Source organism: Salmo salar, chromosome 13 (genome assembly GCF_965601325.2).
Source record: "Salmo salar chromosome 13, fSalSal1, whole genome shotgun sequence".
Taxonomy (NCBI): Eukaryota; Metazoa; Chordata; class Actinopteri; order Salmoniformes; family Salmonidae; genus Salmo; species Salmo salar.
In genome coordinates, this window is record NC_138303.1 from 38625990 (window position 1) to 38639078 (window position 13089).

The 13089-nt window shown below is 42.9% G+C and overlaps 1 protein-coding gene across 1 annotated transcript; it reads right to left on the minus strand.

Moving 5' to 3' along the window:
- Nucleotides 1-74: 74 nt before the first annotated feature.
- Nucleotides 75-12864, minus strand: pym1b (partner of Y14 and mago B-like). Its single transcript, XM_014136206.3, has 3 exons — nt 12702-12864; nt 1206-1299; nt 75-1071 (listed from the first exon to the last, which is right to left on the minus strand). The coding sequence occupies exons 1-3, from the start codon at nt 12739-12741 to the stop codon at nt 585-587; spliced, it is 621 nt and encodes a 206-aa protein (XP_013991681.1). The 5' UTR covers nt 12742-12864; the 3' UTR covers nt 75-584.
- Between the last annotated feature and the right edge of the window lie 225 nt (nt 12865-13089).

The window sequence follows — 13089 nt, forward strand, 5'->3', positions numbered from 1 at the left end:
AAATCATCCAATCATTGGGAAAATGTGTATCATTTCAGTGCACAGATGGGTCAACAAAACGGCATTCTCTTGAATAGGGGCTTTGTGTATCTTTAATGCAATAAATAATAATCTATGCAATTCTCTTGACAGATAAAGGTAAAAAAACAAAGATAAGAAATGCAGAGTAAAAATACTGAGCACAAAAATAAATGCTATTACAACTATGAATGGCCAATAAGTTAATAGCCAATACAAGCATACGGGATCAGTTCAATTGTTTTAAAAGTACATTTGAAATGAAGAGAAAAAAACATGGCTGTCTCATTGTTGTTTGTTCATTGGTTTTGGAGAAAGTGTGGGAAAGCATGATCAGTTCTTGTCAACAACATAACTTGAGGTGTTAGGTTTATGTACACTTGGTATTCCAAAGCCAAAGTTAATGTTGATTGGCTGTCTGATAACACCAAACCTCAGAAAAATGTTCAAGGGAAGCTTATCAATGCAGCTGTAAATGTCAATTTCTTGAAGAACTTGGTGTTTGTATTTTCCAACAGTCTAACTTCCACAACTCGTCTGCTGCCCTTTTGACAAACTTTTAAATCTCATGAATCCTCTTCAAGCTGCAGCAACCCGTCCTGTATGGCCTTGGCCCTCCCAAGCTTATCCAGCTGCTCTTTTGTAGCTTGCTTGATCTCCCCAGAGTCCAGTTTCTGCTGCAGTTCCTCAACCTGCCTCAACTTCTTTTTCAGGTTCTTGATCTTCTTGGCCTTTTCTGCTGCTGCTCCTGAAGGGTCATTAGTAGCTTCAGCTGGGTTAGATGTAGGCATCTCACTGTCACCGCCCTCTGCAATCGCCACATTCTCAACAGCATTGATAAGTGCTTCCACATTGCTATCCGGGCCTTGCAGCTTGCGCTTTTCCTTGCGTTTCATGTTTCGCTTGGCTGTCTTGGAAAGCCCAGCTGTCTCACTCTCTGCGATGCCGGGAATCCCCTGCTGCTGCTGCCTTGCCTGGGCCTCATCTCCGGGGCTCATACCTGGTGGCAGGTCGGGCTTGCCCTTGAAGAACTTCACAAATTTATTCTCGTAGCTGAAAACAAAGACAGATTCGCAGAAAGGAAAATAGGAAACAACCATTTTACAGCAGAGGCTTCTATCAAAATAAATACAAAATTAGTATAAAGGTTGACTTGACAGAGGTCACTGTCAGGTAGAATTACTTACACAGGGACTTCTTCCTGAGGGGTATAACCATCCTTCACTTTCCGAGGCTTTCTCCAGGTTCCATCAGGTCGCTGTGTAGCAGCAATGTATTTCCCTATAACAGGAGGAGCAAACATGAGCAAATATTACAAATTCACGGAAAACCATGCATTTACATTTGTACCAATTAATGTGTTACGCTCAGCTGGTCGACTCAGGCTTGATAAAACATTGATATGTGTGTGTGTTACAACAATATACAAATAAAAATGTAATAAATTCAAACTTTATTTGCCACATGCGCCAAATACAACAAGTGTAAACTTTACCGTGAAATGCTTACTTATAAGCCCTTAAACAACAGTGCAGTTCAAGAAGAAAACATTTACCAAGTAGACTCAAATAAAAAGTAATAATAAAAAGTAACACAATAAGAATAACAATAACGAGGCTATATACAGGGGGCACCAGTACCGAGTCAGTGTGCAGGGGTACAGGCTAGTTGAGGTAATCTGTAAATGTAGGTGGAGGCAAAGTGACTATGCATAGGTAACAAACAAACAGCGAGTAGCAGCAGTGTACAAGAGGGGGGTCAATGTAAATTATCCGGTGGCGATTTTTATGAATTGATCAGCAGTCTAATGGCTTGGGTGTAGAAGCTGTTTAGAAGCCTTTTGGTCCAAGACTTAGAGCTCCAGCACTGCTCTACTACAGTGCATTAGCTAGCCACATTTGCATCGGAACTAGCAAGAACAGGACCGAGAACAATCTAACATAATTGAATGTTTTCTAGTCGCTAGCTAGCCAAATTGACACTGGATTACTGGCTAGCTAGCTAACATTACTGTAGAGACTATAGGTAACTTAGAAAGATTTAGCTAGCTAGCTAATGCATTTCAAATGAGCCACTTGCTGCTGCTACTACTATAGCCCACTCATAGACGGTAATGCTAAACATATACTGTCTAGGGATGTACATGTTTCCCTTTCAAGACGATTCAATACATGACCAAGATACCTGTGCTCCGATACATTTCAGTTTGATTAGAAGAACGAATTGATGTGATGCACTAACAGTTGTTGCATAAAGTTGTTGTTTAATGAGTCCGAAGCAAAGGATATACTGCTTAGTCGAGACCCAGCCCAAATCCCTGTCATCTGCGTGAAGAAAAGACAAGAGAAAAGGGAGAGGAGGGCGGGGTGCCTTGTAAGAATTCGCTGGTAAGTAGGTAAACCACCACTACCCTCCTTATTATTGCCGAAAGTGCAATAATTGGAAACCAAACTGGACGATCTACGATTAAGACTATCCTACCAACGGGACATTACAAATTGTAATATCTTATGTTTCACCGAGACGTGGCTGAACAACGACACAGATAAAATAGAGCTAGCTGGGTTACCCGTGCATTGGCAGGACAGAGCATCTACGTCTGGTAAGACGAGGGGCGGGGGTGTGTGTCTATTTGTCAATAACTGCTGGTGCGTGATGTCTAATATTAACCTGTTAGGGCTAGGGGGCAGTATTGACACGGCTGGATAAAAAAACATACCCGATTTAATCTGGTTACCACTCCTACCCAGTAACTAGAATATGCATATACTTATTACATATGGATAGAAAACACCCTAAATTTTCTAAAACTGTTTGAATGGTGTCTGTGAGTATAACAGAACTCATTTGGCAGGCAAAACCCTGAGACATTTTCTGACAGGAAGTGGATACCTGATGTGTTGTATTACCTTTAAACCTATCCCATTGAAAAACACAGGGGCTGAGGAATATTTTGGCACTTCCTATTGCTTCCACTAGATGTCACCAGCCTTTACAAAGTGTTTTGAGTCTTCTGGAGGGAGATCTGACCGAACAAGAGCCATGGAACGATGATGGCCCATTAGACACCTGGCGCGCGAGTTCATGTTGGGTACCCTCGTTCCAATACGTTATAAAAGAGTATGCATTCGTCCACCTTGAATATTATTCATGTTCTGGTTAAAAAAGGCCCTAATGATTTATGCTATACAACGTTTGACATGTTTGAACGAACGTAAATATATTTTTTCCCCTCGTTCATGACGAGAAGTCCGGCTGGCTTAGATCATGTGCTAACAAGACGGAGATTTTTGGACATAAATGATGAGCTTTTTTGAACAAAACTACATTCGTTATGGACCTGTGATACCTGGAAGTGACATCTGATGAAGAGAATCAAAGGTAATGGATTATTTACATAGTATTTTCGATTTTAGATCTCCCCAACATGACGTCTAGTCTGTATCGCAACGCGTATTTTTCTGGGCGCAGTGCTCAGATTATTGCAAAGTGTGATTTCCCAGTAAGGTTATTTTTAAATCTGGCAAGTTGATTGCGTTCAAGAGATGTAAATCTATAATTCTTTAAATGACAATATAATATTTTACCAATGTTTTCTAATTTTAATTATTTAATTTGTGACGCTGACTTGACTGCCGGTTATTGGAGGGAAACGATTTCCTCAACATCAATGCCATAGTAAAACGCTGTTTTTGGATATAAATATGAACTTGATAGAACTAAAAATGCATGCATTGTCTAACATAATGTCCTAGGAGTGTCATCTGATGGAGATTGTAAAAGGTTAGTGCATCATTTTAGCTGGTTTTATGGTTTTGGTGACCCTGTCTTTGAATTGACAAAACATTACACACAACTCTTGTAAATGTACTGTCCTAACATACTCTAAATTTATGCTTTCGCTGTAAAACCTTTTTGAAATCGTAAAACGTGGTTAGATTAAGGAGATGTTTATCTTTCAAAGGGTGTAAAATAGTTGTATGTTTGAAAAATTTGAATTTTGACATTTATTTGGATTCAAATTTGCCGCTCTTGAAATGCACCTGCTGTTGATGGAGTGCACCACGGGTGGCACGCTAGCGTCCCACCTAGGCCATAGAGGTTAAAGAAGTCTCAAGGTATTGCTCGCCTGAGGTAGAAAACCTCATGATAAGCTGTAGACCACACTATCTACCAAGACAGTTCTCATCTATATTATTCGTAGCAGTCTATTCACCACCACAAACCGATGCTGGCACTAAGACCGTACTCAACGAGCTGTCTAAGGCCATAAGCAAACAAGAAAATGCTCATCCAAAAGCGGCGCTCCTAGTGGCCGGGGACTTGAATGCAGACATACAAATCCGTTTCACCCAATTTCTACCAGCATCTTACATGTGCAACCAGAGTGGAAATCTTTTTAAATAATTAACCTGTTAGGGCTAGGGGGCAATATTTACACGGCCGGATAAAAAACGTACCCGATTTAATCTGGTTATTACTACTGCCCAGAAACTAGAATATGCATATAATTATTGGCTTTGGATAGAAAACACCCTAAAGTTTCTAAAACTGTTTGAATGGTGTCTGTGAGTACAACAGAACTCATATGGCAGGCAAAAACCTGAGAAGATTCTGTACAGGAAGTGCCCTCTCTGACCATTCCTTGGGCTTCTTGACTCTTTTTATTGAAAACTTAGGATTTTTGCTGTAACGTGACACTTCCTTCGGCTCCCATAGGCTCTCAGAACCTGGGAAAAAGCTGAATGATGTCGAGGCAGCCCCTGGCTGAAAAAACATTAGCGCCTTTGGTAAGTGGTCTATCAGAGGACAATGAGACTGAGGCGCGTGCACGAGGCGACCCCATGTTTTTATTTTCTCTCCCTTTGTACTAAAACACAGATTCCCGGTCGGAATATTATCGCTTTTTTACGAGAAAAATGGCATAAACATTTATTTTAAACAGCGGTTGACATGCTTCGAAGTACGGTAATGGAATATTTAGAATTTTTTTGTTGCGAAACGCGTCGGGCGCGTCATCCTTCTTTACCCTTTCGGATGTGTCTTGAACGCACGAACAAAACGCCGCTATTTGGATATAACTATGGATTATTTTGAACCAAACCAACATTTGTTATTGAAGTAGAAGTCCTGGGAGTGCATTCTGACGAAGAACAGCAAAGGTAATAACATTTTTCTTATAGTAAATCTGACTTTGGTGAGGGCTAAACTTGGTGGGTGTCTAAATAGCTAGCCCTGTGATGCCGGGCTATCTACTTAGAATATTGCAAAATGTGCTTTCACCGAAAAGCTATTTTAAAATCGGACATAGCGAGTGCATAGAGGAGTTCTGTATCTATAATTCTTAAAATAATTGTTATGTTTTTTGTGAACGTTTATCGTGAGTAATTTAGTAAATTCACCGGAAGTTTGCGGGGGGTATGCTAGTTCTGAACGTCACATGCTAATTTAAAAAGCTGGTTTTTGATATAAATATGAACTTGATTGAACAAAACATGCATGTATTGTATAACATAATGTCCTAAGATTGTCATCTGATGAAGATCATCAAAGGTTAGTGCTGCATTTAGCTGTGGTTTGGGTTTATGTGACATTATATGCTAGCTTGAAAAATGGGTGTCTGATTATTTCTGGCTGGGTACTCGGCTGACATAATCTAATGTTTTGCTTTCGTTTTAAAGCCTTTTTGAAATCGGACAGTGTGGTTAGATTAACGAGAGTCTTGTCTTTAAAATGGTGTAAAATAGTCATATGTTTGAGAAATTGAAGTAATAGCATTTCTAAGGTATTTGAATAACGCGCCACGGGATTCCACTGGCTGTTATGTAGGTGGGACGAAATCGTCCCACTGGCCCTAGAGAGGTTAAACAACTTTTTTTTTAAAATGTTTTTATAACACTACACCTCCTTTACTCCACACACAGAGATGCACACAAAGCTCTCCCACGCCCTCCATTTGGCAAATCTGACCATAATTCTATCCTCCTGATTCCTGCTTACAAGCAAAAACTAAAGCAGGAAGTACCAGTGGCTCGCTCAATACGGAAGTAGTCAGATGACGCGGATGCTACGCTACAGGACAGTTTTGCTAGCACAGACTGGAATATGTTCTGGGATAAATCCAATGGCATTGAGGCGAATAGCCCATCAGTCACTGGCTTCATCAATAATCAATAAACCAGACGAGCTAAATGCCTTTTATGCTCGCTTCGAGGCAAGCAACACTGAAGCAAGCATGCACCAGCTGTTCCAGACGACTGTGTGATCACGCTCTCCGTAGCCAATGTGAACAAGACCTTCAAGCAGGTCAACATTCACAAAGGCGCGGGGCCAGACGTGTACTAAAAGCATGCGAAGACCAACTTGTAAGTGTCTTCACTGACATTTTCAACCTCTCCCTGAGAGTCTGTAATACCTACATGGTTTCAAACAGACCACCATAGTCCCAGTGCCCCAGAAAGCAAAGGTAACTTGCCTAAACGATTACTGCCCCGTAGCACTCACGTCGGTAGCTATGAAGTGCTTTGAAAGTCTGGTCATGGCTCACAACACCATCATTCCGGAAATCCTATACCCACTCCAATTCGCATACCGCCCCAACAGATCCACAGATGACGCAATCTTAACCGCACTCCACACTGCCCTTTCCCAAATGGACAAAAGGAAAAAGGAAGCGTTCAACAACATAATGCCCACAAAGCTCATCACAAAGCTAAGGACCCTGGGACTAAACACCTCCCTCTACAACTGGATCCTGCACCTCCTGATGGGCCGCCCCCAAGTGGTAAGGATAGGCAACAACAAATCTGCCACACTAATCCTCAACACTGGGGTCCCTCAGGGTGCGTGCTTTGTCCCCTCCTGTACTCCCTGTTCACCCATGACTGTGTGGCCAAGCACGACTCCAACACCATCAGTACGTTTGCTGACGACACAACAGTGGTAGGCTTGATCACCGACGGGAAAGCCTATAGGGAGGAGGTCAGAGACCTGGCAGTGTGGTGCCAGGACAACAACCTCTCCTTCAACGTGAGCAAGACAAAGGAGCTGATCGTGGACTATAGGAAAAGCAAGGCCGAACAGGCCCCCATTAACATCAATGGGGCTGTAGTGGACCGGGTCGAAAGTTTCAAGTTTCTTGGTGTCCACATCAACAACAAACTATCATGGTCCAAACACACCAAGAAAGTTGTGAAGAGGGCATGACAAAACCTTTTCCCCCTCAGGAGACTGAAAAGATTTGGAATGGGTCCCCAGATCCTCAAAAGGTTCTACAGCTGCACCATCGAGAGCATCCTGACCGGTTGCATTACCACCCGGTATGGCAACTGCTAAGGCATCTGACCGTAAGGCGCTACAGAGGGTAGTGCAAACGGCCCAGTACATCACTGTTGCCAAACTTCCGGTCATCCAAGACATATATGAATCGTCGTTAGGACACTAACAGCTTACAGACAGTAGGCAATTAAGGTCACAGTTATGAAAACTTAGGACACTAAAGAGGCCTTTCTACGGACTCTGAAAAAATACCAAAAGAAAGATGCCCAGGGTCCCTGATCATCTGCGTGAACATGCCTTAGGCATGCTGCAAGGAGGCATGAAGACTGCAGATGTGGCCAGGGCAATAAATTGCAATGTCCGTACAGTGAGACGCCTAAGACAGCGCTACAGGGAGACAGGACGGACAGCTGATCGTCCTCGCAGTGGCAGACCACGTGTAACAAAACACCTGCACAAGATTGGTACATCCGAACATCACACCTGCGGGACAGGTACAGGATGGCAACAACAACTGCCCGAGTTACACCAGGAACGCACAATCCCTCCATCAGTGCTCAGACTGTCCGCAATAGGCTGAGAGAGACTGGACTGAGGGCTTGTAAGCCTGTTGTAAGGCAGGTCCTCACCAGACATCACCGGCAACAACGTCGCCTATTGGCACAAATCCACCGTCGCTGGACCAGACAGGACTGGCAAAAAGTGCTCTTCACTGACAAGTCGTGGTTTTGTCTCACCAGGGGTGATGGTTGGATTCGCGTTTATTGTCAAAGGAATGAGCATTACACCGAGGCCTGTACTCTGGAGCAGGATCGATTTGGAGGTGGAGGGTCCATCATGGTCTGGGGCGGTGTGTCACAGCATCATCGGACTGAGCTTGTTGTCATTGCAGGCAATCTCAACGCTGTGCGTTACAGGCAAGACATCCTCCTCCCTCATGTGGTACCCTTCCTGCAGGCTCATCCTGACATGACCCTCCAGCATGACAATGCCACCAGCCATACTGCTCGTTCTGTGAGTGATTTCCTGCAAGACAGGAATGTTGGTGTTCTGCCATGGCCAGCGAAGAGCCCGGATCTCAATCCCATTGAGCACGTCTGGGACCGGTTGGATCGGAGGGTGAGGGCTAGGGCCATTCCCCCCAGATTGGTGTCCGGGAACTTGCAGGTGCCTTGGTGGAAGAGTGGGGTAACATCTCACAGCAAGAACTGGCAAATCTGGTGCAGTCCATGAGGAGGAGATGCACTGCAGTACTTAATGCAGCTGGTGGCCACGCCAGATACTGACTGTTACTTTTGATTTTGACCCCACCCTTTGTTCAGGGACACATTATTCAATTTCTGTTAGTCTGCGGAACGTGTTCAGTTTATGTCTCAGTTGTTGAATCTTGTTATGCTGTTGACAGTGAGAGGACGTTTCTTTTTTTGCTGAGTTTACTAGGCGGTGTCAGAGGAAGGCCCCAAAAAAAAGACTCCAGTCACCCAAGTCATACTGTTCTCTTTGCTACCACACGGCAAGCGGTACCAGAGCACCATGTCTAGGTACAAAAGGCTCCTTAACAGCTTCTACCCTCAAGCCATAACACTGCTGAACAATTAATGAAATGGCCACCCGGACTAAGTACAATGACTGACTGACTCCCCCCTTTGTTTTTACACTGCTGTTACGCATGGATAGTCACTTTACAAATTACCTTGACTAATGTAATTTTCTTGTGTTACTTAAAAAAAAATACTTTAGTTTATTTAGTATATATTTTCTTAACTCTATTTCTTGAACTGCATTGTTGGTTAAAGGCTCGTAGGAAAGCATTTCACGGTAAAGTCTACACCTGTTGTATTCGGCACATGTGACAAATAAAATTTGATTTAAACAATTATTTTCCATTCCAAATTCAAATCTGCTGCCGATGGAGCTCATGAGCTGGGCCTCTGAGCTGGATCTGTCTGAGCTGACCGTGTGTCTGAGCTGACTCGTGTGTGTGTGTGTGTGTGTGTGTGTGTGTGTGTGTGTGTGCGAATGATGTATATGTCTATGGTGTCAATTTTAAGGATAAAAAAATAGATATAGCACAACTTTGGATTTCACCCGTCTCATAATATAATGGTTTAGACCTCTTAAACTCAACTCTGGACCTCAAAGCCAGTTCCACTGCCTTTTTAATTGTTCCCCTCTAATCAGGAACTCATTTAGACCTGGGACACCAGATGTGTGCCGTTAATTATCAGGTAGGAATCACACAGTGAGCTATCGACACAGGGATGGTGGTTGGAAGAGCGCGCTTGTTTGAAATTGAAAAGCGTAGCGGTAGTTTTTGATAAAGAATAACATCAAGACAAAGCAGCTGGATTATAAGTGGGATGCGCGCTACATCCCGAGGGGTTCGTGCTGATTGGACGGAGATTGTGACAGCCGGTTAAATGGCGTCCCTTGAGAAGGCAAGAACAAGATGTATGTCAGGAGAAGTGCAGTGGACAAGATGTATGTCAGGAGAAGTGCAGTGGACAAGATGTATGTCAGGAGAAGTGCAGTGGAGGGAAAAAGAGAGGCAGAGGAGGTCTAAGAGAGAGAGGGACGAAGACGGTGAGCTTGAGTCGGTTAAAAATGGCGGAAATATATAAGTTATCCTGTACGAGCTTTATTGCCGAATACATTACGTTGTTACAGGTGTCAAGCTTATGGGCATGTGGCAGCAGTGTATAGGAGGGAGGTTCCTAAATGTGAGAAGTGTGCAGAAGGGCATGAGACAAAGGAATGTGTACCATTGGGGAAACTAGGGGTATGTGTTAATTTTAGGGGTGCTCATGGGGCTGGGGATCAGAAATGTTCCGTGTGAGAGAGGCAGTTTGAGGTTTCCAGGGGTAGAGTAGTGCAGAAGTTGTCATATGCTGAGGCAGTGAAGAAAGTAGAGGAAGATGGGTCAAGGGGGAGGTATCCTGAGAGGAGTGGTGTGAGCAGTAGATCTGTACCAGTACAGAAGGATAGGCCAACAAGTGATCTATGTTTCAGTAAGATTGCATTTTTAGCGTTTATAGCAATGGTTATCAACTGTACTGCAGGGTTGGAATGTAAGTCACAGAAAATAGAGGTTGTGGTGACAGCTGCAGATTGGTATTTGGGTGTGTGAGACATGACATCAGAAGAGTTACAGGGTGTGTTAAGTGGTGATGTCCCATCCTTTCAGGTTGTTGGCATGAGGTAAGACTAAATTGATTGAAATAGTGGAGTAGGGTGGTGTTATTTTTATTTATTTTGTTGTGAGTGTAGTAATAGATGGTAGGGTATGCTTATTTATGTATTTTTTCAAGCAAAGTCTAAGGGAGTTGTACTCCAGTCTAGTAGGTTGCAATAACGCAACATATTGGATGCCAACCGCCGTTAAACCTCATCGACGAAAAAGCATTATCAGGTCGAACAGAAAACCAGCAGGCTCCGGACCTCGTAGGGTAAGAGTTGAATACATGTGGTTTAGACCATTTGGAAGTTGACACTCTTCTCCTGCTTCAACCATGCAGTGCTAGTAGTAAAAGTGATCGCTCTCTTCATTACAAAATTGTCAACTTCACCCTGCATATCAAAAAACGTGACACGCAGATGTGCCAGATCAGGAATAGTCCTACTTCTCGTTGGTCAGCGTGCAAAGCTACGCACAGCATGCTGTTTGACTAGGCCAGGGGTTTTCAAACTTTTCTTCTGGAACCCCTAGCCATTCCATGAATTTGAACTATTCCACAGCTAGCATACCCGATTAAAACTTCTCAACTAATAATCAATCCCTTGACTAAAAAGATAAGTCAAAAAAAATTAAGTCAAAATAAAACATAACAAAAAGTATGTTTGAATGACACTGAGGGGCAGTGTTTTTACAGTTAATGCTGGTTTGCCTGAGGCTGATGCAGTACAGGTGTTTGTACACATGCAATATACACACACTTTCATTCAAAAGCACACATGGGCACATACACACATGTAAATAGTGCCATACATGCAGTCATACATATTATCAGTTGTTCTTGCTGGTATGCTTTTTGTTGTCCTTGATGTCTTTTGTTTTTTGCATTGTTGTTTTCCGTTTTCTTTTGTTCATTTTGTTGGTTGTTGGTGCATGGGGGGGACTGTGGGGGGGGGGGGGGGGGGGGGGGGGTCAGCTCTTGGGGAACTGTGGGGGGAATCTTGGAGGGCTGGTGGGAGATCTGTCAACTTGCCCTTAAGCTGGGTGTTGGCCCTGGTTGCTTCTGTGTGTGCTCTGGATGGGAGGCTGTTAGCTGACTAATGTGATGTAGCTGTTGAGCGGCTTCACTGCAAGTATATTGTGTTTAAAATGAACTTTTTTTTGTGACAAAAATACATATATTTTTTAAATCCCTTGGCTATGAATTGTGAAACGTCTAGAGGTCCTCGAGGAGAGGTTTGAAAACCGCTGGACTACACTCCTTAACAGTAAATTATTGAGCTACTGTAGTCTGATTAATCAGGCTGTAGTACACAATTAATTTTCTAAGTTGCGGAACGCCTGAAACGTGCAAAATCGTGTAAATGTTACTTACAAGAGAACGTTGAATAAAATTACATTTGAACGTACTCTACCGGTTGTTTGTGCGGTTTGTCTTTCAGCTGCTCGAAATTTGAGAAAATATCCACAGGAAAGTATTATTTACCAGACTTTTTAGAGAGCCAGTGGGTAACGTTATATGGTTCGGTTCGGCACCAAGGTAAAGTTAGTTTTATTTTGAATATTCGGTTCTTCGTTAATAGCTATTGCACCGAGCATGCCATGGTGACAATAAAAATTGCATATTTTGAATAAGGGGAAGATGGAAAACAATCCACACCTTTTTAAAGACTGAAATCCGAAAAAATAAAATGTACACACAAAAATGTGTGGATTGTTCGCCATCCTGCCCGATTCAGAATTGTATTCAACATTCTGACTTGTAAGGAACATTTACACGATTTTGCACACGTTTCCGGCTGTATATGCCAATTGTGTATTAAAGCCTGATTTAGGGCTACTACTACTAGTTAGGTACTTTTGCGCCCTAGCTTGGCTAGGCTAGCCAACAGAATACAGTGTCCCATATAGCTAACGTAATATAGTTAAGACATAGCTATTAACTAGACATTATCTAGTAGTAACGTTGGCTACGCTAGTTATCTGGTAGCTAGCTAACTACGTTAATCAACAATGCAGTTTTAACTACTGTGTTTGTTAGCTAGCTAACTACGCTAACTGGTTAGCCAGCAGCAGCACGCTTGGACAATTTGTTCGCGCCATAACGCGAGCGTTGCTGGGTTACTGTTCTGGGGAAGCGACCTAAAGACAAACGGGTTAGTAATTCTAAACTGTATTTATTCTCACACTCCACCAATACTTTTATTAGAGTTCTAATTTAAATTAGCCTTACCAGATTCATCTTCAACATAGGGGGTTGCCATTTGAGCCATTTTGCTCAGTGATCTATTTCCGTTGGCTGGTAGAAATGACAGGAAGTGATGTCTTCCTAGCTGCCCCAAAAAGATACCAGAATTTTGTCCAATCGACGTAAACTCAATATTGTGTGTGTGTGTGTGTGTGTGTGTGTGTGCGTGTGTGTGTGTGTGTGTGTGTGTGTGTGTGTGTGTGTGTGTGTGTGTGTGTGTGTGTGTGTGTGTGTGTGTGTGTGTGTGTGCGTGCAAGTAGAAAAAGCATGTGAATTCACCCTACTTAGAGACACGGCAATGTCATCCTCCTCTCTTTCATGTTGATGAAACGGTCTATCACTCTGTCATACAAAACACGTTTTTATTTTTTGT